This window comes from Sminthopsis crassicaudata, chromosome 2, assembly GCF_048593235.1.
Source record: "Sminthopsis crassicaudata isolate SCR6 chromosome 2, ASM4859323v1, whole genome shotgun sequence".
Classification (NCBI taxonomy): domain Eukaryota; kingdom Metazoa; phylum Chordata; class Mammalia; order Dasyuromorphia; family Dasyuridae; genus Sminthopsis; species Sminthopsis crassicaudata.
The window spans coordinates 503,360,229-503,387,640 of record NC_133618.1 but is presented as its reverse complement, the minus strand read 5'-3'; the positions used below and the strand labels follow the sequence as shown (position 1 = coordinate 503,387,640).

General features: G+C 32.9%; 1 protein-coding gene across 2 annotated transcripts in view; it reads left to right on the top strand.

Moving 5' to 3' along the window:
• SETX (senataxin) overlaps positions 1-27,412 on the top strand; it is a 76,122-nt gene that overhangs the window by 32,932 nt on the left and 15,778 nt on the right. The window contains exons 10-22 of one of the 2 annotated variants that reach the window (XM_074293939.1): positions 2,943-7,319; positions 8,227-8,326; positions 10,014-10,187; positions 11,616-11,854; positions 16,876-17,043; positions 18,629-18,785; positions 19,375-19,476; positions 19,638-19,753; positions 20,042-20,113; positions 21,529-21,678; positions 22,404-22,511; positions 23,832-24,019; positions 24,310-24,402. In XM_074293939.1, coding sequence (XP_074150040.1) covers positions 2,943-7,319; positions 8,227-8,326; positions 10,014-10,187; positions 11,616-11,854; positions 16,876-17,043; positions 18,629-18,785; positions 19,375-19,476; positions 19,638-19,753; positions 20,042-20,113; positions 21,529-21,678; positions 22,404-22,511; positions 23,832-24,019; positions 24,310-24,402 — 6,044 coding nt within the window. Of the gene's footprint in view, positions 1-2,942; positions 7,320-8,226; positions 8,327-10,013; positions 10,188-11,615; positions 11,855-16,875; positions 17,044-18,628; positions 18,786-19,374; positions 19,477-19,637; positions 19,754-20,041; positions 20,114-21,528; positions 21,679-22,403; positions 22,512-23,831; positions 24,020-24,309; positions 24,403-27,412 lie in introns of those variants that run through there. The other variant, XM_074293941.1, reaches the window with a different exon arrangement.

Genomic DNA, 27,412 nt, shown 5'->3' with positions numbered 1-27,412 from the left:
GTTTTAAAAATTTATTAGTTTTCCAATTTTTTATTTGCATGTCCATTTCATTGATTTGTTTGTTCTTTTTTATTGATCAACGTATTTAGAGACATAAACTTTAAGAGACTGCTTATGTTTTATCCCAAATTTTGTTATGTTGTCTGTTTATCATCATGATCTTTAAAAAGAATTGTCTATTGTTTCTGATTTTCTCTTTGACTTAGTAATTCTTTATTATGTTATTTTGTATGCAATTAATGTTTAATCCTTTTTTCCAGCCTTTTGTTAAATATAAGTGAATATATATAATAAAATTTGTTTTGTATTTCTATTTTTATGCCTTTATTTATGAAGTTTTATGCCTTAATATATAGTTGAACTTTGTAAAGGTTCTGTGGATGGCTGAGAAACATGTACATTGCTTTTTTGTTTCCATTCAGTAATCACTAGATTATCAAATCTAACTTTTCTAAAATTCTCTTCAGAGAATTAACTTTATTCTTTTTTTTTTTTTTTGGTTTATTTATTTATTTATTTTCCCCCTGAGGCTGGGGTTAAGTGACTTGCCCAGGGTCACACACCTAGGAAGTATTAAGTGTCTGAGATCAGATTTGAACTCGGGTCCTTCTGAATTCAAAGCTGGTGCTCTATCCACTGTGCCACCTAGCTGCCCCTGGTTTATTTTTTTCATAGGTCTGAAATAGATCAATTTAAGTGTCCAATTATCATAATTTTCCTGATTGTTTCTCTGTCACTTAGTATTTCCTTTATTTCCTTATATGCTAAGCCATTTGGTATTTGTAATAATAAAGTATGATATTAACTTTTTTTGATACTTTTCAATTTAAAACAGTTTCCCCAGTTTTCTCTTTTAATTAAATCATTTTGCTGTTACCTTGCCTGAGATTATGATTGCTATCCCTTTTTTTTGAATTCAGCTAAATAAATAATAGGTTTTGCTGCATCCTTTTATTTTAACTCTAAAATTTTGGTTTTTTCCTCAATAATATTTTGTTTTTCCAAATACATATAAAGATAGTTTTCAACATTCAATTTTTGTAAGATTTTGCATTAGAAATTTTTTCTTCTTCCTTCCTTCCCTTTCCTTCCCCTTCCTCAATACTGTGAGTAATTTAATATAGGTTGGTTATACATGTACAATACTTTTAAACACATTTTCATATTTGTCATGTTGTGCAAGAAAAATCAGTCCAAAGTGGGGAAAAAAACACAAGAAAGAAAAAGCCAACCGAAAAAAAGGTGAAAATAGTATACTTTGATTTACATTCAGTCTTTTTGATATTCTCTCAGGATGCAAATGGCATTTTCTATCCCAAGTCTATTGCAGTTGTCTTGGATAATCACATGAGTAGAGCTAAGTCAGTCATAGGTAATCATCACATAATCTTGCTGTTACTGTGTGCAATGTTCTCCTAGTTCTGCTCATTTCACTCAGTATCAGTTCTTGTAAATCTTTCCAGGCCTCTTTGAAATCATTCTGCTGATCAATTTCTTACATGTTCAAATAGAACAATAATATTCTTTTACCTTTATATATCATAAACTTATTCAGTTTTTCCCAATTTATGGGCATCCACTCAATTTCCAATTACTTGTCACCATAAAAAGAGCCACTACGAACATTTTTGTACATGTGGATCCTTTTCCCTCTTTTATGATCCATTTGTGATACACACCCAGTAGTGAGACTGCTGGATCAAAGAGTATGCTCTTTGGAAATAGTTCCAAACTTACTCTCCAGAATGCATTGGTGTCTCAGCTTTCCCACATTCCCTCTCAACATCAGATGTTCCATATGTCAGTCACAAATTCTTATCCTTTTTTTCCTTTTAAATCCCTTTTTGAGATCCATTTGAAATTTGCCTTCTAGAATAAGCTTTTATGAGTCTCCCTTAATTCTAGTGCTTCCCAATTTATCCTGTATATATCTTGTTTATATATCACTGTTTGCATATTGACTCCCCTGTTACCTTATTTTTTGGGGTGGGGGTGGATATCTCTACTACTTAACACAGGTCCTGACAAACAAGTACTGACTGACTGAATTGAAAAGAGATCTAGAAGAGTCCTTGTGATAAATGGAATTGAGGATCATTTAGAGATTGTAAAACAAATTGCCTTGAGTCATTGAGGGGCCACTTGAAATTAAAATAACATAAATTAGTCATGGACCCAATTAGCAGGTTTCTGTAACTTTACCTATGTTCAGTTGTTTAATAATATCGTATTTTTAAAAATAAATCTTTTACAATTTACAATTCATTTCTCTTTATTTTATTTGATACTCACTACTACTCTTTAGGATATAATTATGATCCTTACTTTACAAATGAGACTACGAAAGTAAATGGAGGTTAAACGATTTGCTTAAGATCAAGCATCTAGTTAGTATCAAAGCCAGGACTAAATCCAGATTTTACAGTCTAATAAAATTTTTATACACCGTGCAGTATCACAAACTGAAGCATTTAGCAGTGCCCTGGCCATTTTTGAGCATACCAAATATACACATGTAGTTGCATGTGTGAACTTTCAGAAGACAAAGTATAGAGTTTTGGGGTGTGGCTAGAAGAAGAGAAGATAGAACCCGACTGAAGGGGAAGCATACACTGAAAAAATTCAGTAGTATTTAATATAGCTGAATTGGGTGCAGAAATGTATCTCTCTGTTACCATAGTACTAAATGGTAACTTGTTTCTACCTTTTTTTTTTTTTTTTTTTTTTTTTTTTTTTGAGGAGGTTGCGTTTTCTTTGGGTTTTGTTTGTGTTTTGTATTTTAAAATAATTTAACAACATAAATATTATAAAAGTTTAGCAATATATCTTGTGTTATACCTTCAGCTTTAATATGTATTTTAAAGCATTTAATCATAGACTAGAAAGGCTATATAAGAAGTAGTTCATTTTTAACGAAATGTTATTTTATTCTTTCACCTTAGGATTCAGGATGGAGATCAGCTATTTGCCCTGATTACTGCCCTAACATGTATGAAGAAATGGAAACATTAGCCAGTGTACTTCAGTCTGATATTGGACAAGACATGCGTGTTCATAACAGCACATTTCTTTGGTTTATTCCTTTTGTTCAGTCCCTCATGGATCTCAAGGATTTGGGTGTAGCTTACATTGTGGAGGTTATTCATCATCTATATTCAGAAGTCAAAGATGTCCTCAACCAAAAAGTAGCAGTGTGTGACACAGTTACAGAATTTTTCCTTCTGATATTGGTGTCAGTAATTGAACTGCATAGAAATAAGAACTGTTTGCATTTGCTATGGGTTAGTTCTCAGCAATGGGTAGAAGCTGTAGTGAAATGTGCTAAACTTCCTACCACAGCATTTGCACGCAGTGCTGAAAAGACATCTGGAAACTATTCAAAAGGGGCAACTGTAATAGCTGCTTTGCCTTTATACTCTGTTCCATCTAATTCTGTACAGTTTGCTTGTGTGCAGCTGATCCGAAGTCTTCTTAGAGAAGGTTGCCAGCTTGGACAACAGACTCTTTGTAAACAATTCTTAGACAAACTCAACTTGTGTCTGAGGGGAAATTTGTCCCTTGGTTGGCATTTAAATAGTCAGGAGACCTTAGAATTACAAACATGTTTGAAACAAATCATTAAAAACAAAAAAGTCAAAGGATTAACATGTAGCACTTTTGCCGATAGGACCGTAGCATGTAAAACTCCGCCTGCAATTTATATTAAAGAAGAAAGTGATGCAACTATGGAGAGATCAAAAAAGGATACATCTTCTCAGGACAGTCCTAGTCCATCATTTTCTAAAGAACCATTGAGAGCTGATGTCTTTCGAGGACAAGAGAGTCCATCTCTAAGAAGAAATTACATTTGGGAGGAAGAAAATAGGCAAACATACTTAAAGGAGTCAAAACTAGATGACCATTTTTCACATAAATCATGCTTAAAGCAGGAAAAAATCCCTGATGCTAATGGATCTCATAATCATGACATTTTAGATATGGAAGACCAGAAGTATACTGAAGAGAACAACTCCACAAATATACAACAGAATTTGGCTTCAAAAGATGATGCAATGGAAGGGCTATATGATAAAACAACAAATATTCAAACAAGTTTAATGACAATTGATTCTAGAGCTGATTCTCCCCAGAATGTATCAAGCTCAAGTGATGATTCCCGTTCAAAGAGTGATTCTGGCTTTAGGAACTCAAAGTTTAGGACAAAGGCACAGAAAGATGAATTATGTGCAAAGTTATTACAGGTAATGAAGGAACACAAAAAAACCACTATGGTCACCTGTGTTGTTAATTTAGAATCAAAACAGAGTTCATCCAATTTGGGGAGTCAGAATCCATGCAGTGATGTGGATGTTCAGAAAGAGTTTGCCTTAGTACAGAAAGCACAGTCAGAGTCTTGTATTACTCCAGAGAATACAACAAATGAAGAGCAAGAATCAAAAAATGATTATTCATTGCTTATTAAGAAAAAATCTGATGATAAACAGCTAGATCCCTTAACATTTCATAAAAAAGATGATCTATCACAGGAAAGTGATAGTAGTGATGATGATGATATGGTTTCACTTAAAACAATTAGAAATACCTTACTGAAAAAGAAATGTCAGCTAATGCATCACACAGACAGACATGAATCAAAGGACAGTAATTGTGAGGAAATTAGTAATGATCATGTTCCACATAATTTGGCAAGAGAGGATGTTCCTCCTCAGAATTTTAAATTTAGCACCTTAACGGATTCTCAAGTAGATAAAGACCTCGATGCAGTCTCTCCCATAGTCCATAGTAGTAGTCTTAATTTCCCTTCAGATTCAGCTCAAGAAAGTTCTTATCAGCTACAGAGAAAAGTGAAAAATGTTATGGATCATTCTGCAGTTAACCAGATTAGTGAATCAACCTCTGTTGTGGAGACTACCAGAAACCAAATTATAATCATTTCAGATGATGATGATGATGATGATGATGATAAAAGATCACCAAATCTTCAGAAACAAATTAAAACAGATAAAGTAGGTATTAAGACAGAGTTTCCAGAAGAGTATCCTTCAACTTCTAATACCATTTTGGAAAAAAAATTAGAAAAAGAAAGAAAAACAAAATCCCCTTTGTTGGATGAGGGATCTGATTCACAGTTTTTTGAATTTGAAACTCCTCATGATGTATTTTCTGTTTGGCAAGATTCTGAATCAGAGTGTAAAAATTCTGTTCAGGATAGTGAAGCAGAACAAGACTCTATTTTGACTTCAACAGGTGAGAGTGCCTTAGATGACCAGACAAATGACTGGGGTTATGATACAGATTATATATCTGATGAAGTAATTCAGAAGGTAGCAGAAAGTCTTGAAGAACATTTAGACTCACAGAGTAGGGTTTCTCCTAATGAGAAATTTGGAATTGGATCAAAGAGTAAGAGCCAGCCATCTAAATCACCAGTGGCTCAAGATCTTTCATTTTGTTTAAAAAATGTAGATAAACCTTATACTTGTATTTCTGGGGATCTTATTGAAGAGCATACTAAAAATGTAAATAAGAGGGAAGATAAAGAATCTACATCTACTCTTTCAGCATCACCTAATTTAAATTTTGAAATTTCCGCTGGAGAATCAGATAAAGTGCGTTCTCCTCAGTCACATAAACGGTTTTCTCCTCAGTCTCTTTCTAGTCCAAAACTCAGCAGAACTTCACTTTCTAAAAATTTGAAGAAAACTGGAATTAATCCTCCCAAAAGGCAGAATAAAAAAATGAACCAAGCTAGTCCCAAAAAGATACTTTGTAGAACCATGCCTGCTGTGATTCCTCCAAAGAAATTTCGCCAGTGTCCTGAACCAACTTCAACTGCTGAAAAACTTGGTTTGAAAAAGGGGCCTCGGAAAGCATTTGACTTATCCCAGAGATCTTTAGATTTTGTGGTAAAGTTACGTGACCATGGAAAAACTGCAGGTGAAGTTGATACTCATCAAAAGAAAAAGACAAAGTTAATTACTCCTCAGGCTCTACTTGTAAAAAATAATAAGAAAATGTTGGCATGTCAAGATCTTCAATTTTTAAGACAGATAAGACCCAAGTCACACAAAAATCAACAAGGACTTAATACTACTCATAGTAAAGAAACTTCTCCAAAGGCAATTACAAAACCATCTCAGAGTTCAGGAGCTATTATTAAGGCATCTCCTGGACCCAGTGACAATTTTAAAGAAAAAAACAAGCTAGCCTCAGACAGTGATAAAAAGCATGCAAGAAAAAGCTCAATTTCTGAAACAGAAACAGTTAAAGTTAAAAGTATATCACAGGCTGCTAATAATAATCCTCTTTCTACCAAACATAGTTGTACAGAATTAAATGTGAGAGCAGAAACAAATGAAGCCATTGTCTCTACTTCAAAGAGTCACTTGTCCAACTCATCTTCTTTTGGAGGTAGCGTGACAGGGATTGTCCAACCCTTGCCTTCTTTTCATTCTGAGAGAACAACTTTCAAAGAGGCAGAATCTGATGTCAATAGTGATACAGAGGAAAATAATTTGTTTTTAACACAGAATGATCCTGTAGATATGGAATTAAGTTCACAGGTAGAGGATTTTCATGATTTTGAAATTTCAATTGGAACAGATACAGTCGAAATGAAGGAAGATCCTAAAAACCTCATTGGGGACAAGACTTTGAGTAATATAAAGTGTAAGCACAAAGATTGTACTGACACTGTGGAAAATCTGAATGAATATTGCTCTGTACATTCTGAAGCTAAAGTATCTGATGACTCTGTTTTTGTTAAACCAGGCTTGCCGCTTTCACTATCTAACAAAACTGTAAAGTCTACTACTAAGATTTTTAGTTCAAGTAGTACTTCACGAAATGCTCATCTTACTAGAGCTATAGAAAATAGTTTGAAACTCCCACCAGCATTAAAAAATCAAAGAAATTTGTTAGCCACACCACCACCAAAAGCAACGCAACTAGTATCTCCATTAGTTCAAAAGTCAGTATTGAATGATGAGGGGAAAAATTTGTCCAATATTCTTCAACCACAGAATATGCAGACCTCTCCAAATTACTTCAACAGACCTGCACCACCAAATCTCCTTGAAAAGAAAAGAACTTTTCAGGCTTCCTCTGCCTCAAATTTTCCTATGAGACAATCTGTATTTGACAGCTTTGTTAAGGAAATCTTAAAATGGAAGTATGAAATGTTTGTAAATTTTGATCAGTTTGGGCCTCCAGCAGATCTTTGCCAGGCCCTCTTAAGACCTGTTCCTGTCACATTTCAGGACTCTGAAGACTATCTAAGTGTTTTTTTCCCTTTGATGATATTGAATACTTTTGAAACAGTAAGTATTTGTCTTTGCCTTTATGAAATTTGCTGTTGTCTTTATTGATTGACATTTTAATGAATAAAAATAGATTTTTTTTTTCTCCTTTCACCCATCTCCAAACTGAGAATGGAAAAAACCAACAAAACTTTTATAACAAATATTCAGTCAGTCAAAATGAATTTCTGTAGTAGCCTTTAAAAAAGTCTTAATTTTGCAATTAGGGTATATTCTCTAGATTCAGATTTTAGATGTAAAATTTAAGATTTTCACCATACTTATTTCTAAGAGGATTCAGCCCTTTATAGATTAAAACATATGGGGCAAAACATGGCTATTTAAAGATAGAACAGACTTTTTGAAGGACAAGATAATTCAGTAGAGAATATAAAACTTTAAAGCTTCATCTAAATGTGAGCTATTTATATATTTTTAGGCACTTAAGTTGAGCAAATGACAGCATTAAGGAATTAATTATTCCTTCATTTTAATTTCATTGACAAATTTTGTTTTAACACAATATAACTTTCCTGTTAGCTTCTCAATAAAGTACATTTGTTATTAATGGAAATGAAAGGATATGTTCCTTCACATGAATAATGTGGTCCTGACTATAAATTTTGCTCTAATTCACTTGTGTTCAGATGTGGATTAAGAATTAATTATGAGGAGCAGCAAGGTGGTGCAGTGGATAGAGCACCAGCCCTGAAGTCAGGAGGACCCGAGTTCAAATCTGGTCTCAGACACTTTTAACATTTCCTAGCTGTGTGACCCTGGGCAAGTCACTTAATCCCAATTGCCTCAGCCCAAAAAAAAAAAAATTATTTATGAAATGTTGCTGAAATGTGATTTTTAAAATTAAGTTTTAAAGAATGACTTCCTAAAATGTTGTAGCTTTCTTAAATTGCCATTTTGTTGCGTGTAGATAGCTCAAGAATGGATTGACAACCCAAAGAAAGAGAATGCTTATGAGCTCCATTTACGAAGCTTCTCTCCTGGTGATATAAACTGTGGACAGTTTGTAGGTAATTAATTTTTTTTTTTAAGATTTTTTTAAAAATAGGTTCTGGTGCTATGGTTTTTTATTAAGAAAGTAAAAATATTTGTCAATTGGATGTGTCTTACTTAAAAGAAAACCTGTTAGGTTGAATTTGTATTTATTTTCAAAAGAATGTTTTTTCAGTACTAATGGCCATTAAGCTTTTTTTTTTTAATATGCCACTTTTTTTTACTTAATTTTTTTTTCTTAATTATAGCTTTTTATATACAAAGCATATGCATGGGTAATTTTTCAACATTGACCCTTGCAAAAACTTATGTTAACTTTTCCCCTCCTCTCCATTCACTCCCCTAGATGGCAGGTAATCTCATTCATGTTAAATATGTTAAATACAATATAAGTATACATATTTATACAGTTATCTTGTTGCACAAGCCATTCAGCTTTAAATAGCAAACATGCATTCACTTAAGGGTGTGATATTTTTATCTGAATAAATTGAGAAAAATCATAGCACAGAAGCTAGGAATGGGAAAAGGGACCAAAGAAAGAATTTTATTGGTTCAGAGCCTATTTAGAAGGACAAGAGATGATAACCACAGGGAAGCTTCCTGTGTTGTTTGTCTTCAGTACTAAGTACCTGAAAGGAGCCTGGTAGACTTTTTATAAAAATATAACATTAAGAATTCAGTGGAGTATCTACTTTTTAAACTGTTTCATTTAAGAAAGAATAAGATTCAATTGATTTTCTTCTTACTTAATAGGATTTATTTTTCCAATTACATGTAAAGATAGTTTTCACCATTCATTTTTGTAATTTTTTGAGTTCCAAATTCCTCCTGAAGATAGCAATCTAATAGGTTATATACAATCATTTTAAACATATTTCTATGTTAGTCATACTGTGAAAGAAAAATCAGAACAAAGGGAAAAATCACAAGAAAGAAAGAACAAACAAAAATAGGTGAAAATAGTATTCTTTGATCCACATTCAGTCTTCATAGTTCTTTCTTTGGATGCGGATGACATTTTCCATCCCAAATCTATTGGAATTGTTTTGGCTCATTGTATTGCTGAAAAGTGCTAAATCTATCAGCTGATGATCACATAATCTTGTTATTGTGTATAGAGTTCAGGTTCTACTTACTTCACTCAGCATCACTTCATGTAAATCTGCTTAGAGTTATCATCACTTTTTATAGAACAGTAGTATTCCATTACATTCATATATCATAACTTATTCAGCCATTCCCTAATTGATGGCCATCCACTCAATTTCTGATTCCTTGTCACTTCAAAAAAGAGCAGCTACATTTTTGCACATGTGAGTCCTTTTCTCTCTTAACTTGATTTTTAAAAAATATATTGAGTTCCCCAAATTAATACAATTATAAGCTAGTTTGCTAATAATACATTAGCATTAGACAATTACCACTCAGTTTTGTGGTATTGATATTCAGCAAAAAAAAAAAAATTTTTTTTTTAATGAAACTAATGATAATATTCAAGATTATACATTACTTCACTTGGTAATTATTAGTATGTTTTTACAATATGAGTGATTGAATATATATTCCATCTATCCTAGTAACAAGATTTGAATTTTGCTAATTTACAATCATTTAAAATATTTCTATTACTACTAGCCTTAGCTTTAGTAACCTTTTTTGGTAATAAATGTGTAATTTTTTTCTGATTTAATTTTTCTATAGTTTGTCTTCAGGAATCTGATATGGCTAAACAATTGCATCCAAAGGAAAATGATTTGGTATTTTTGGTTCCTAAAAAACTACTTGGAAAAAAGAAAGCTTCAGAAGAAAATGAGATAAAGAATCAGCAAGTGTATCATTGTGGTTATGTGTCTCAATTTCGACGCTCTTCAGTCAGTAAGTGAACCAAACACTGCAACCAAAGATAGAAGGAAGCCATAGCTTTTCATTGTTCTTTTAAAGAACTTGTTTCCCTAAACATATTGCTTTGTAGCTTTATCATTCTGTTTACTTGTCATTTTCTGGTTTTCATAGCTAGAAATAATTTCAAAGCTTGACTTTCCTTTTGTGATTCTCTTGTGCTGCTTATTGCTATCTGTCATCTGGAAATTTTTATTTTAAAAATAATAATAATTACATTGTAAATTGATTTCTAGCCTTTCATTAAGTCATATGACTTAGAATTAAGAGATTTCTAAATGCATAATTTAAAATCTGTAAAGTACTTAAAAGTATTTTTGTTTTCTAAATTAGATGTGGTGACACTGACTCCTAGTTATGTATGTTGCTTCCTTAGCTTCTTCTCTTTAAAGATAAGAATTTAGTTTATATCTTCCCATATGCCTTTTCATAGACATGTGGGGCTTTATTTCCTTGAAATGATTACAGGGCTCCATGGTGTAATGGAAAGAGCACTGGATTTGGAGTCAGAAGACCTAGGTTCGTATCCTGGCTCTGCTGCTTACTACCTGTGTAACTGTAGGCAAATCATTTTAATTTTCTGGGCCTCATTTTCCCTGTAAAACAAGGGATTTGGACTGGATGATTATTAAAGGTCCTCATCAATGCTCTAATCTGATCCAATATTTTATCATTTTATAGGTAGTGTGCATTATTAAAATGTATAGAACCTAGGTCCTTAATTCCTTTTTGTAAAAAGCATTTGAAAGAGTTGCAAGAGAAAATAACAAATTTAATTGAAACTGCAAAGCCTTAAGACTGTTTCATTTGATGATTTAAAAAAAAAAATTATTGATATCTTGAGTTTTTACATCATCCTCACTTCCAAATAATATCTTTCCCTGCTCTCTTGTCTGGAGAACTATCTCCAAAGAATACAAAGAATAAAAAACAAAAGAAAGAGGGGGGGAACAATTAAGTGAAATTAACCAGCACGTGAATTGAGTCCGATAGTACATGCAGTGTCCCACATCCATTGTCTCTCACCTCATCTCTTCTTTTGGGGCCAATCTTGATCATCATAATTACACAGCATTCACTTTCTTTTTGTTGTTTCTATTTACATTGCTATTTTCGTGTGTGTTTCTTTACTGGTTTTGCTTACTTCACTATATTATATTCATATAAATCTTCCTGTGCTTCTTTGAATTCCTAATATTCTTTATTTTTCATTTGCCTTTAGAAGCCAAATTAAATTTACTAAACAATATAGCGTTAAGGAATCAAGTCATTTTATTTACTTTTATGTAGAAAGTAAGACAGCATACAGAAAATAATTTCTGTTAAGTTGAATTCTGAAAGCCCCATTTAGTTAGAATGTATCCATTGGTAATACAATATACATTTTCTTTCTCCCAATAATAGGACATAATTCACAATTTGAGGGTTACCTTTCCATCCAGACTCAAGGCAATCTGTCATTCCACATAAATGAGTCAGTAGACTGTATTGTGATCAGTTCTTTGGTGACTACACAACGGAAGTTGAAAGCCTTGTCTCTTTTGGGGCGGAATTCACTGATTCCACTTACCAGGGTAATTCTGAACCCAAGTACTTCAGACTTTTGTCCTCGAGATTCACTGAACACGGCTCCTGAGAAGATTGTGAGTAATATTTATGTGTGTATGCCAAGGAAGGTCAGAATATTATATTTAAATATTCTAAAAACCAATATAAACTATTAAATTATTATTTTAATTAACTAAACTTTCTTGATTCTCTAAACATAAGACCAGGTTAATATCATCATAAACATGGTAGACTTGTTCCAGGGAAAAAAAATGTTTGAGTACAGTAAGGAGAGATGAAAGTAATTTTAAAATAGCAATAAAATATAGCATAATGAATATAGTATCAGACCTGTAGTTAAGATGATGGAGGTTTCAAGCACTGCCAAGTAATTTAATTTTTGGTCCTCATTTTCCTCATATGTAAAACAAGAGGGATAGGCTCAAATGACTTCTGAGATTCTTTGCAGCCCTAAATCTGTAATCCTATAATCATCCCTTTTAAATTTTAAAAAAGGATTAAATTCATCATGGTTTGATGTAAGAATTAGTATAAGATATAGAGTACAGATAGAGAAGAGTACAGTGCAAGTGCCTGAATTAGTACTTTTCTAAGCTATTTTATATCACCATTAATAATGCATCCAGTTTACATAATTATTTGAATGCTCTGAAGAATTAGAAAGAAGCAGTAAAAATTTAGATTATTTTTTGACTGCTTAGGTAATAAAGAGAAAGCCCAAGAATATAGGAAAAAACAAAGATAATTGAACTTTACTAAAAGTTTTGGGGGTTGGTAAAGTCAATAAAAAGTATTAAGAACAACCTAATGTAAGCTTTTCACTTGCCCCAACTTTGATAATAGTTAAACAATACAGAGGTGATGTTGGGATATGAAGCTGACTCATTGATTGAAGGAAATCTTGAAAGTTGCTACTTTCATGATTTTTCAGAACAAAGGGGGAAAGTCATGAGAGAAAAATAAGGAATGAGCATAGCATGTATTGATTTACATTTAATCTCCATAGTTTTCTTTTCTGGATGCAGATGGCATTTTTTATCCAGAGTTTATTGGGATTGCCTTTGATCAATGAATTACTGATAAAGAACCAAGTCTTTCGTAGTTGATCATCGCACATCCTTGCTGTTACTGTATTCCTGGTTTTGCTTGTTTCACTCAGCATCAGTTCATGTAAATCTTTCCAGGCCTTTCTAAAATTAGTTCATCATTTTTTATAGAACAATAATATTCTATTATCTTTATATATTTACTGTCATTTTAAAACTAAATTCTTATTTTCCTTGAACTTTCTTTAGTGCTGGCAGTCTCTTCTTTCTAGACACTCTTTTTTCTCTTATCTTCTGAGGCACTGCTGTTTTTTCTGGTTCTCTTACCTGCCTTTGCTGAATCATGATCCAAATATTCCTTTCTTACAATTGTAACTGTTCTCCATGGACCTCAATTCTAAGACTCCTTTCTGTATACTTTTAACCCTGATGAGTTTCAAATATTTCAGTGGATTTATTTATTACCTTTGCACAGATGACTTTCAAACCTCTACATCCAGTTCAGTTCCCTTTTCGCGAACTTTAAACCTGCTTTGCTAAATGCCTGCTTCATAACTCTACCTGGATGTCCCAAAGAAATCTCTATTTTGGCATGTCCAAAGTAAAATTAGGTATCATCTTTCTTATTTCTAACTCTCCTTCAAATTTCTTTTTTCCTGTTGAGAGTACCACTATCCTTCATTCTGAGTTAATCTGAGTCATAGTCAGAGTTTGCAGTTATCTTTGATTTTTCTTTCTTCTTCATCCTCTATTCTAGTTAGTTGCCAGCTTAGTTGACTAGATTGTTTGGATTTAAATACTCTACATCAGCATACATTATTAAATGGCAATTTTAGTTAATATGTTATCTTGCTTGTCTAATATTTGACCCAGAAGAAACATGATAGCTCTCTTCAAGTATTTGAAAGACTTTGAGATAGATGATGGATTAAATTTGTTCTATTTGACTTCATAAGGGTGGATACAAAAGCAGTGGGTACAAATCAAAAATAGACAAATGTAGGCTTAATATCAGGACAGTTTTCACTTAAGTGGACTGCTCTGTAAGCCACCTCTGCCCTCTGTAGTTCTGTCCTCTTATTCCTAATCCCCTACTCCCTAGCCAGAGTAGCTTCAAGTGCCTGAATTCCTGTAACTAGTGCTGCTTCAGTGCCTATAAGGGAGAACCCCTCACAGGGGGCTGAGGTGCAGTCTGTCATGAAGTGAAATTTGCATAATGTGAACTATATATATTTAGAGATGTCCAGAAGTGGAATGGTTTGTGTTAAGATTTTGTGGGTTCTTCCTCTTTGAAAGTCTTCAAGCTATAGCTGGATGACTACTTGTATATATTATAGAGAGATTCCTTTTCATTTATGAATTGGACCAGATGATCCCCAAATTCCCTTCTAACTCAAGTTCTGTTTCTGTGACTATCTCACAACAGGTTTTTATATCTTTTCCCCTTCTGTACTTATATGGCTACTACCTTGGTACAAGTTTGTTTCTTCTCTTGCTTGAACTATTGTAATAGTAATTGGTAATAGATTTAGTAATTAGTAAGTCCAGTATGTTCTCAACATAATTGCCAAATTGATATTTCCAAAACAAATGTCATTGTTCAGGTAAAAATAATTATTGACTTTCAGCTTGTTTCCTCTAGAATATAAATGCAGCCTCTTTAGCCCAGTGTTTAAGGCCCTGTACAATATGAGCCCTACTTTTTTTAACCTTATTTCACTTTACTTCCCTTTATGCATTTTGCAGCCATACCAGTTTTTCCCTAAATTCTTCATTCCATCTCCAGCAAACTACATGCATTTGTATAAGCTATTCCTCATGCCTATTCTAAATAATTCAACAAACATTTTTAAGTATTTATTATACATCAGGCACTGTGGGACGCTTCAGTGCTACAAAGACAAAAACAAAACAGACCATGATGTCAAATAGCTTACGTTGGTGTAGGGGAGAAGGGGAGAGGATAGAGATGACAAACAACATGTGTACAAAAAAGTGGTATAAAATCTATACAAAATAAATTCAGCTTTTAGTGGAACATAACAATTAGGCATATCAGTATAGGATTGGAGGTGGCACTTGAACTGAGTCTTGACTAGAAGTAGAGTTTGCATTATGAGACGAGAACACATTGTAAACCTGAGGGACAGCCTTTACAAAGGCCTAGAAACAGAAGATAGATTATTGTGTACAGAGAATAACAAGTAAGTCAAGACGTATATAGAGTGCATGAGCGGGAATAGTGAATAATCAAGACTGGAAAGATAAGTCAGAACCAGATTGTGAAGTTTTTTTTTTTGTTTGTTTTTTGTTTTAGTTTTTAATAGTATTTTATTTTCCAAATTCATGTAAAGATAGTTTAGAAACATTTATTTTTGTAAAAATTTTTATTCCAGATTTTTTTTCCCTCCGTTCCTTACCTCCTCCCCCCTCCCTAAGGCAGCAAACGATCTGATAGAGATTAAATACATGCAGTTCTTTTAAACATATTTCATATTTGTCTTGTTGTGCAAGAAAAATCAGACCAAAAGGGAAAAAAAACCATGAGAAAGAAAAAAACAAAAAAGGTAAAAATACTAAGTTTTGATCCACATTCAGTCTCCATAGTTCTTTCTCGCTGAGTGCAGATGTCATTTTCCATCTTGAGTCCATTGGAATTGCCTTGAGTCACTGCATTGCTAAGAAGTATCAAGTCCAACACAGTTGATCATTACAAAGTCTTGTTACTGTGTATAATGGCTTCTTGGTTCTTCTTTGTGAAGTACTTTAAATGCCAGGTAGAAAAATGTTTATTTTATCCAAAGTGTAATGAAATCCACTGAAATTTCTTAAGAAATTAAGAAAGACTTAAAAACTGAAGAAAGAAGTGTTAGGAATGTTACTTTTGCAGTTGTGTGAAGGATAGAGTGGAGAGAGGAGAGGTCAAATAGAATAAAACAAGTTATAAAACTATTACCAGTAGGCTGAATGAGAGTTAATGAGGACCCAAATCAGGATGCTGTTTGAGGTGAAGAGAAGAGAATATGAGAGATGTTGAGAAACTAACAAAACTTGGCAACTGATTAGAATTGGGTTGGAGAGAGGTATTGGAATGAAAAATCAAAGATAATTTCTGGATTGCAAACCTGAGTAATTGAAAGACTTGTGCATGGTGCTCTGACAAAGAGATAAATAAGAGATAAGTTAAAATAGAGATGGTTTAGATAGAAGATAATGAATGTTGAGTTTGAAATGCAGGTAGTTGCAGATACAGGAACAGAGTTCAGAGACATAATAGCTGAATATGTATCTTTGGAAGTTATCTTTATAAGCTATAGTTTAACCTATGTTACTTTATGAAATTATCAAGAAGGGGGGGAGGGAAGGGTTTACATCCACACAGAATATGTATCATGGATAATGATCCATCAGAGGAGATTAAAAGCTATCCAGCAGATAGGAGGAAGAACCATGAATAGAAAAAGTGTCACAAAAATCGAGAGAGGAAAATAGTAAACCTAAAAGGATGGGAGATGCTCTGGTCAGCTGGATCAGAAGTTATGAAAAGATCAAGAAAGGATGGGGAATGAAAAGGGCCATTATTTTATCAATTAAAAATTATTGCTGGCCTTGGAGAAAGCTTTTTCAAACAAGTTTTGAGAGTGGAAGTTAGCTTGTAAGAAGTGGAGAAGCAAGACATCAGAAAGAGAAAAAAAATCACTTTTTTTTTTTTTTTTCTGGAATATGCTCCCCATCTCTGTCCTTTAGAGTCCTTCTAGGTGTGCAGCTCATGTTACCTGGTACACAAACTTTTCCCTTTATCTTTCCCAAAAGACTTTTATCCCTTCTCGCTAACAGTTTTCTCTGTTCTCAATTTATACTCCTAATTATGTACATATAATATACTTTTTCATTTTTGTCTTCATATCTTCAGTGCTATACAGATACTAGGTTTGATAAATGAGTTGAATTGACCTGAAGGAAGTCAGCTAAAATCTAAACATTTATTGTATTTCTTTCAGTGTACTATAAAAGAAAAGGCAACTAACTTAATTTTCACTTTTACATAGCTTGCCTATTTGAAAGACTATAATGAAGATCAGAAAAAAGCAATTGAAGTTGCATATGCCATGGTAAAGCAACCACCATTAATTGCCAAAATTTGTCTGATTCATGGACCCCCTGGAACTGGCAAATCAAGAACTATTGTTGGTCTCTTGTACCGTATTCTGACAGAGGTAGGTTGTTTGTGTGTGATATGAGTTCTATTTTGTAGTATATAACCATTTCTTCTATTAACTTTATTTAGATTATCATCAAGAATTATGTGTTGAATATGTAACAAGCATTGTTCTATCTGCCATCTAGGGAAGGGGATGGGGGGGAAGGGTGGAAAAGTTGGAACAGAAGGTTTTGCAAGGGTCAATGCTGAAAAATTACCCATGCATATATGATGTAAATAAAAAGCTATTTAAAAAGAAAAAAAAAGAATTATGTGTTGACATAGTTTTCATACTTTTACTATATATTATCACAAATTCATATCACATAAAACTTATTGCACAATATTTATTAGAAGAATGGCCATGAAGAAAGGACACTGTTGAGTTGACAAGAATTAAGGTGTTTTTTTTTTTGTTATTGTTTTTGCTAAGGCAATTGGGGTTAAGTCATTTGCCAGGGTCACGCAGCTAGAAAGTGTTGAGTGTCTAAGTCCAGATTTGAACTCAAGTCTTCCTATCTTCAAGGCTGGTACTCTATCCACTGTGCCGCCTAGCTGCCCTAAGGATTGTTTTAATATATCTATGATAACCCCAAGTTTTAGGAACAAAACTGATTTCTCTTCATCTTTTCTGCCTATTTCAATAATTTCTGCCTCTCTCCTATCCTTCTTGGACCTCTTTTTTCATTTTCCCCACAAATAAATTTCTTAGAATATGGATCTGATTGGGTAACTCACCTAATAAACTCCCGAGGTTTCCTATTGTCTCTTGGATCAAATAATAAACTCTTCTATTTGGCTTTTTTTTTTTTTTTTTTTTTTTAATTTATTATAGCTTTTAATTTACAAGTTATATGCATGGGTAATTTTACAGCATTGACAATTGCCAAATCTTTTGTTCCAATTTTTCTCCTCCTTCACCCCACCACCTCCCTCAGATGGCAGGTTGACCAATACATGTTAAATATATTAAAGTATAAATTAAATACAATATTAGTATACATGTCCAAACAGTTATTTTGCTGTTCAAAAAGAATCAGACTTTGAAATAGCGTACCATTAGCCTGTGAAGGAAATAAAAAATGCAGCCGAAAAAGGTAAAGGGATTGGGAATTCTATGTAGTGGTTCAGAGTCATCTCCCAGAGTTCTTTTGCTGGGTGTAGCTAGTTCAGTTCATTACTGCTCTATTGGAGTTGATTTGGTTCATCTCATTGTTGAAGAGGGCCAGGTCTATCAAAATTGATTATCATATTGTATTGTTGTTGAAGTGTATAATGATCTCCTGGTCCTTCTCATTTCACTCAGCATCAGTTCATGTAAGTCTCTCCAGGCCTTTCTGAAATCTTCCTGCTGGTCATTTCTTACTGAACAATAATATTCCATAATATTCATATACCACAATTTATTCAGCCATTCTTCAATTGATGGGCATCCACTCAGTTTGCAGTTTCTGTCCACTACAAAGAGACCAATATCAGACTGAAAAATATTGTTGTTTGTGGCCTTTAATTATGAAATGATAAATGCAATTTGGGCTCAAAGTGGAGCTTAAGAGTTACATTGCAAAATAGAACTTATCTTTTCTTTGGGAATTCTGTAGAAACCAAAGAAAGGAGATTCAGATGAAAACTTGAATGCCAAATTCAAACGAAATCGTGTTCTTGTATGTGCACCTTCTAATGCAGCTGTTGATGAACTTATGAAAAAAATCATACTTGAATTTAAAGAAAAATGCCAAGACAAGAAGAACCCATTGGGTATGGTACTTTTATTATTTTAATTATCTAATGTGGGCACTTTTGAAGAAGAAATGTGAGAATATTTATCAAGTCAGAATTTCAAGTGGGAAAGGAAACAGAATTCTTAAATAATTTATATTTTGTGATCTCCTGTCACACTTCTAAGTGGCTTTCCCCAAATTTTTAATTAATAGCCTAGGAAAAAAAACATAAGAAGATCTCAGGGGAAACCAACCTGGGAGCAAAAATCTTGTTGTGATAATATTTATCCATACTCTTGATGTGGGGTTGCCAGATTAGCAATTAGGAGGTAAAATTATTTAAAAGTAGGAAGTTAACTCTGTATATTTGAGATTGGGAATTCAGTTTAATTTGTCAGATAGATTGGGTTATCTGATATGAATAAAAATATTTTTATAAATCATACTCCTTATAAGTTAAATATCAATCAGTAAGCATACAATTTGAGAATCTACAAAAATCATATTTTCTTTTAATTCTTATTAAAGAAGGGTAGATATTTTACTGTCAGAAATAGGAGAGAAATCAAGGGATTATCAGTTAACAGTTTTTCTCATTGACCTTCTTGTGCACTTTTTATGTACAGGAAATTGTGGAGATATAAATTTAGTGAGACTGGGCCCAGAAAAATCTATTAATAATGAAGTCCTAAAATTCAGCTTGGATAGCCAAGTTAACCACAGAATGAGTAAGTATGAGCTTAGGCTTATATGACTTTACCCACTCATTTTATTATACTCTGAATGATTGGTACTCTCTTGGAATTTTGAGATTACTAGTTAGAATTTTTTTGATTGTTATTTAAACTATAGTAGTTTTCATTGTCTAATTTTTTTCCCCTTGTTTTAGAAAAGGACTTCCCTAATCACATTCAAGAAATGCATGAGAGAAAGGAATATCTGGATGTTAAATTAGACAAGCTTTCTCGTCAGCGGGCTTTGGATCGGTGTGAAAAAGGGCAGAAGGTAGATAGAAATCAGAAAGACAAACTGGTTAAGTGACTGGCATTTCAGATTAGCAAAAATTAAAAGTGTTGGTTCTACTGTAATAAATGGAAAGTTCTGGATTAATTCTGTTAATATTGAATTAAAATTGTTCAATGAATAGAATTGTATTGCTAAAGGATGGGATAGGTTAATAGTGATTCTGATGTGTCTCCCACAGCTTTTACTATATTAAAGTTTAAAATCTGTAGGGAAAGAAAATCCAAATTTTTATCTCATAATCCTTAATTTTAATTTTCTGTTTTTCAGAGATCAAATTTAGATGAGGAAATTGCCCGAATTTCGAAAGAAAGACAGCAACTTGCTTCTAAAATTAAAGAGGTAAAGGACAACCTTCCCTCTGTCAGTTTCTTAATGTCCCCATAATTATAACCAATTTTTATCTTCTTTAAAATCTCTGAATGACTATCATTCCCCAACTAATAGTTCTAAGAAAGGTTAATGAATGTTATCTTTCTTCTTTGCTCTAGGTTTCTAAACTTCTTTGTTAAGTGGACTTTGGGTTCTGTTTAATTCCACAGAATGCTTATGTGAAACAAGTGTTAGTGAAAATAAATAAAATGTACCTATCTTTTTACATTGTAAATAATTTGAATTATATAGTGTGATGTATAGTCTTTTAAAAGTTTTAGTTTTTATTTGAATGCTTTTGTTGGTGATTATATTTTAGAATTTTTAAAACATAGAACAGTGGTTTCTTTTAGTATTTCACACATTTTGAGATATATGTAAGCAGGAATAAAGAAGCAGAAAAGAATAAAAAAAAGAGGGCTATATCCAGTCTTACTATATTGACATGCACTATTATCTGTTTATATGAATGCCTCCATGATGTTAGAGACGTTTTTAGTTTTCTTTGGAAATAAGAGTATTAGAGACTTAAAAGTTGGCAAAAATCATATTGCAGAGATTCTCTGTATAAATCTCTTGAAAGTTAGGTTTGTGACATGAGACAGTTCTAATCAAAGCCAAAAGAGGATTGTATAAATTTATCATAATAATAGGAATTCAAGACTGAGATTTTCTTTAATAAACTTTCAAGTTTTGATATGTTCCTAACATTCCATAGCGGGCACAATTAATAATATTAATTTAACTTAGCTTTCAGTTCTTGTCTATATTTTAATGTAACTGAGAAAAATTTAGATTAAAATTTAAGCTAATTGTGTTCTTGAGAAAAAACTGAATATATGCAGATAATAGTAAACATATCTACAAACATATACACTTAGACAAAGAAAATACAGATGATTGTAAAGATCAGTTCAACCTCTTCAACTTTAAAGTGTTTAATTCCAAACTTAAAAATTTAAACATTTTAATATCAAAAAAGTAGAAACTAAAGATTGTTTGAGACAAAAATGCCAATATTAACAGCTTATTTTTTTAAAGTATGTCATAAATTTAACAGTATAGTTATGCTATACTATTATCAGTTCTAAACTGATTTTACTCAGGCTCTTATCACAAATAGATAAGATCATTTTTAATCTCTAGTTATTTTGACAGAACTTACTCTGAATCAAGCTACAAAAAACGATCCCTTTGTAGTGATCATATTTATATTGCATTTTTGTACTTTGTGATAATCTTTTATTGTTTCTGCTACTTTCAAGATTGGAGATAGGGTTGAACTAAGTATTGGTCAAGGTTGCTGTTTTATTGTTAGGAACAGATACATCTGAAGACGGGAATTAATTGCAACTTTATATTGTCATTTCTCATTGTGATTCAAGGTTCGAGGACGCCCACAGGAAGCTCAGAGTAGCATTATTCTGGAGTCACATGTCATCTGCTGTACACTGAGCACAAGTGGTGGTTTGCTACTAGAATCTGCTTTTCGTAGGCAAGGATGTATCCCCTTCAGTTGTGTCATTGTTGATGAGGTTAGTGAAGCCTAATAAGGCTATACTATTATAACTGTTTTAGTGTCTTGATCAAGAAAACAAAAGATGAAAGAGACTTGCTGAAATGTGGCTAACATGTTTTTTGTCATGCTACTTTTGTGCAGAAAGATGAAAATAATGGTTGTCATGTCCCACACTTTAAATCACTTTCCCAGTAGTTGTGATGAACTTGTTCAGATCCTCCCACATTTTTTTTTTTTTCTGACCCACATTGTTATCAACAACATGTATTTGCATGTTGTTTGGCTAGGGTTGGTGTAGTCTATAGTCATGGAACTAATGAAGTCTTTAAACTAACTGCTTCAAGAGGGGCATTATTGTTTTAATGTCCTGATCTAACTAGACAAAGAGACTTCTTTTTCTTCTGCTCCATGCCAGTTTTTATATATTCCCACACTCTGTGTCTGTTAAGTAGTCCCTGGGTAAGGTAAGGAAGAATATGAATGCTTTTTAGTTCTGTCCAAATAGGCTCCAAGTTTCTAACCTGTAGATAAAGTTGTCTGTTTATCTTTTTGACTATAGTAGCTCTTATAGTTTTATGTTGTCTTCAGCGTAGTAGGCACTTAAATATTTGTTGATTTCAGCCCAGAGAATATTTGTTTTGCTAAATATTAGGCGCAGAAGTGTGAAATTTCTTTTTAGTTAGAATGTTTAGATTTTAAAAGTACATGTAAATAAATTCTTCCCTCTTGGTTGTTATCAAGGCTGGGCAATCTTGTGAGATTGAAACACTTACTCCATTTATCCATCGCTGCAACAAACTTATTCTTGTTGGAGATCCTAAACAGCTCCCTCCCACAGTTATTTCTGTGGTAAGTTTTTCTTATCCATTTGTTTGTTAACATAAAACAGAGTTTTTAAAATGACTATGATAAAATTTGTGGTTATAACTAATCTGATAATATTTCAAAACACTAATTTGGTGAGTGGGTATGGAAGTGATTGGCTTCTCATAGAGAGAAGCAGTATTTGAAAAGATTGGTTTGATTAATGCATCTTAATTAGCTAAAAAGTTGATTTTAATGTGCCTTTTGTGCTAACATTTTAAAATATGAACTTTAATAACTGCCAACTTTATATGCTTAATTTTACCTGGGAAATTAATGGCTTTTTTTCTATACCCCAAATTTCTTTTCTTCTAAAAACTGATATTGGGTTTTTAAAAAATTATTTAACTCTGATTTATTTTTAGTAGTTAAATTTATATAGAAATGTGCCAAGGATTTAAAGCAAAAGGGGTGGTGGTGGTTATATTGAACTCTTTTGAGACCATTTGTTTAACTTAAGACATTTGTGTTTGATAGCATGCCAACAAGGCAATTTTCCACCCTTATAAGAAATTTGCCTCTTTCCTTCCTCTTAAAAGTGAAGGTGATAGATTTTTTTTTAAAAAATAGCAACATTCATTTTGATTGTATACAGTTAGAAATTAATCTGCTCTATTTGTCCCTCACTTCAGAGCAAAATAAAGTTCAGATTCCATATTCTGAAATCAGTAATCATTTGATTTCCCCAGATGAGCTAACATGTCAGTTTCTTTAAGGGTGATTGTAACTTATAAACAGTAATAGTTGTAAGATTAAATTAGTATAGTTAATTTATTTAGTCATTAGTATTAAAGAATTTGTACTTTCAAGTGGGAGTTGAGGTTCACATAATCAATCCCAAATGGCAGAACGTAGCCATTCCTATTTTGTCTACAAATGTCATTAAGCTCTTTTGGTTTTGATTGTGGATTTTCTTTTCATATTCATATATGTCTCAGATTGAGAGTATTGGCATTTCAATGGTACATAACCAGTTTTATAAAGAAGAGGTCTGTAAATTTGCTCATTAGCTAGGGATACTTATGTATTTTTAAATATGTTTCAGGTATTCTTTTGATGAATAATTTCAAGCTTACAGTATTATACTTCCTGAGACTAAAAAAAAATTACATTTTTTGGTTTATCATAAATTTGGGAGAGTTTGTGATCTTTTAGTGCCTACAATTATGCCTTTCATTCCATGTTCCATAGGTATCTAAAACTTAATGGATTCAAAATTTATTTTAGATTCCCAATAAATATTTTTGATACTAGTGAAAAGATATAAACCAATTCTAATGAATTAACTTTTTTTCTCCCTGGCAGAAAGCACAGGAGTATGGCTATGACCAGTCAATGATGGCTCGATTATACAAACACCTGGAAGAACAGGTGAAACAGAATGTGATAAGTAGATCACCTGTTTTGCAGCTGACAGTTCAATATAGGATGCATCCTGATATATGTCTCTTCCCATCTAGTTACATTTATAACAGAACCTTGAAAACAAACAGGTTAGTTCAGTTTCTTAGTGTTGTGGTATTTAATTGTGAGTTTAGATGTTGTGAAAGATTAGAATATTTCAAGTATTTTACTCTTATTTCTGTACAATTTTAGGCCCTTATGAAATTCATAAATTATAAGAATTACCTAAATTGCTATTTTGAGCACTGGTGGAATATAAGGAGGGAGGGATTTTTAATATCTCATATTCCACATTTATAGGAGAAAATTAGTACCCTAAAATCAGTTTTTATAAATGCTAATAGAATGGCATTTTGATGATTATTGATAATGTTCACAGATTGACTGAAGAGAGTCGATGCACATCAGACTGGCCGTTCCAGCCTTACCTTGTATTTGATGTAGGAGATGGTTCAGAGAGACGGGAAAATGAGTAAGTCCTTTTCTTAATCCTCTGATTCAGGATGTGCCTTGAATTGTTTGTTTGTTTTTTTTACCTCAGATTTTATTATATTAAAAATGCCTCCCATAAATGTTATGCACTATGCTGAGACACATTGGGCTTTCAACTATCCCAGTTGATAGATTCTCCATTTTAACTAATATCACATTATGTAGCTTCCACTTCAACATTTTCTTTCCCTTAATTCTAACCACACTTTTAATCGGAATTATTTGCTTAGCTCATGTTAGAGCCTGAAAACAGAAGATTTTCCTGAAGGCCAGTAATAGTAGGAGTGTTGCAACAAGTAAAGTACAGGAAAAAGAGGTAGAAAATTCTTTTACTCAGAATTCCTTCCTCAGGTTGCTTCTTCATCTTTAAGAGGACCTTGTATCTCTGATGCTTTGTAGATAAACCTAGATGCACAACTTTGATAGATTCATTCTTGCTCATGAAACTTGAGGACTTTACACTTGTTCCTTATAAAATGTATATTAAATTTTCTTTTCCTTCTTCACCTCTCTGTACTATTTAACATTGTTTTTTTTGTTGAAGCAATTGAGGTTAATGATTTGCCTAGGGGTCACATAGCTAGGAAGTGCTAAGTGTCTGAGGTCGGATTTGAACTCAGGTCCTCCTGACTTCAGGGCTAGTACTCTATCTACTGCACCATCTATCTGCCCTCAGCATTTTCCATTGTCAAGCATATCTCCTTCCTGGGTTTTTGTGTTGTTGTTGTCTTGTGATTTTCTTCTACCTATGTAACAGATCCTTGTCAGTTCCCTTTGCAGAATCATCATCCATGTCCCTCTGTCTTGCCATGAATGTTACTCTGGGACTTTCAGGGAATTTGGTAGCTTCCATGGGCTCAGCTATTATCTCTCTACAAATGGATCCTAAACCTATTTATCTTGCTCTCTTCTCATTGTCACACAGGTATCTAATTTAACAAACCAAAACTCATTTTCTTTTTCCTAAATCCATTCTTCTTCCCTATTTTCTCCTACATATTACTATTTGACAAATTGTGTGGATTTTAATCTCTTCTGTCTCTTGCATTCATTTCCTTCTCTCCACTCAGACCACCCCTTTCTTTTTTTCTTCTTCTTCTTTTTTCTTTCTTTTTTTAAATTAATTTTATAATTATAATTTTTTTGACAGTACATATGCATGAGTAATTTTTTTATAACATTATCCCTTGTATTCATTTTTCCAAATTTTCCCCTCCCTCCCTTTACTCCCTCCCCTGATGACAGGCAATCCCATACATTTTACATGTGTTACAGTATAACCTAGATACAATATATGTGTGTAAATCCAATTTTCTTGTTGCATGTTAAGTATTGGATTCTGAAGGTATAAGTAACCTGGGTAGATAGACAGTAGTGCTAATATTTTACATTCAATTCCCAGTGTTCCTTCTCTGGGTGTAGTTGTTTCTGTCCATCATTGATCAGCTGGAAATGAGTTGGATCTTCTTTATGTTGAAGATATCCACTTCCATCAGAATACATCTTCATACAACATTGAAGTGTACAGTGATCTTCTGGTTCTGCTCATTTCACTCAGCATCGGTTCATGCATGTCTCTCCAAGCCTTTCTGAATTCATCCTGCTGGTCATTTCTTAAAGAGCAATAATATTCCATAGCCTTCATATACCATAATTTACCCAACCATTCTCCAATTGATGGACATCCATTCATCTTCCAGTTTCTAGCCACTACGAAAAGAGCTGCTACAAACATTTTGGCACATACAGGTCCCTTTCCCCTCTTTAGTATTTCTTTGGGATATAAGCCCAGTAGTAGCGCTGCTGGATCAAAGGGTACACAGTTTGATAACTTTTTGGGCATAGTTCCAAATTGCTCTCCAGAATGGCTGGATTCTTTCACAGCTGCACCAGCAATGTATTAGTGTCCCAGTTTTCCCACATCCCCTCCAACATTCATCATTATTTATTCCTATCATCTTAGCCAATCTGACAGGTGTGTAGTGATATCTCAGAGTTGTCTTAATTTGCATTTCTCTGATCAATAGTGATTTGGAACACTCTTTCATATGAGTGGATATAGTTTCAATTTCATCATCTGAGAATTGTCTGTTCATATTCTTTGACCATTTATCAATTGGAGAATCAGACCACACCTTTCTAATTCAGGTCCTTATTATTTCTCACCTGGACAATTACATTAAGTCTTAATTGATTTGCCTGTTAAATCCTTCTTCCAGGTCATCCTTCCACTGAAAAATTAGTTTTCTAACATTGCAAATGTTCCTTCCTTGCTTAAAAGGCTTCAGTGGCCTTCATTGCCTCTGTGATAAAACATAAACTCCTCTTATTTGGCACTTAAAGCCCTTCATATTCTAGCCACATTGCTACTATTTATACACCATGTTCTAGACAAATAAACCTACTTGTCTTTCTGAATATAGGATATCTATCTTTAGTATCTTTGCTTTTGCACAAGTATCCCCCTTGCTAATAATGCTCTCTTTATTGACTTTTACTTCTATATCTTATGACTTCCAACTGCCTTCAAGGTTCAGTTCAAGTGCCAATTACTATTAAGAAGCTTTTCTATTATCCTTGAAATTACTATGTATTGTATTTTGTATGCATCCTATATTCAGTTATTTGTATACATCATATATACCCATAGTAGAGGTTATACCTTGTAACAGAAACTGTTTCCTTTTTTATCTTTGGATTCTATGATTAGCATAGCAGCTGGCACAAAATAGGTACTTGATAAATACTACTCACTGTACTATTTAGCTGTCACATATGAGTGAAGACAAAACAAAAACTTGATAGTTCCTTGATAGTGCCTGTAATAGAAATATTAGCAATATATGCACATTTCTACTTTCTCACAATATTGTTTAATTATTTCTACTTTTTTTTCCTTCTTTATGACCTTATATTCATCATTATGTATGTCGTATCTCCAGTTCCAAGGTTTCATTGCCAAGGTTTTTTTTTTAAATGCTCTTAAGGAG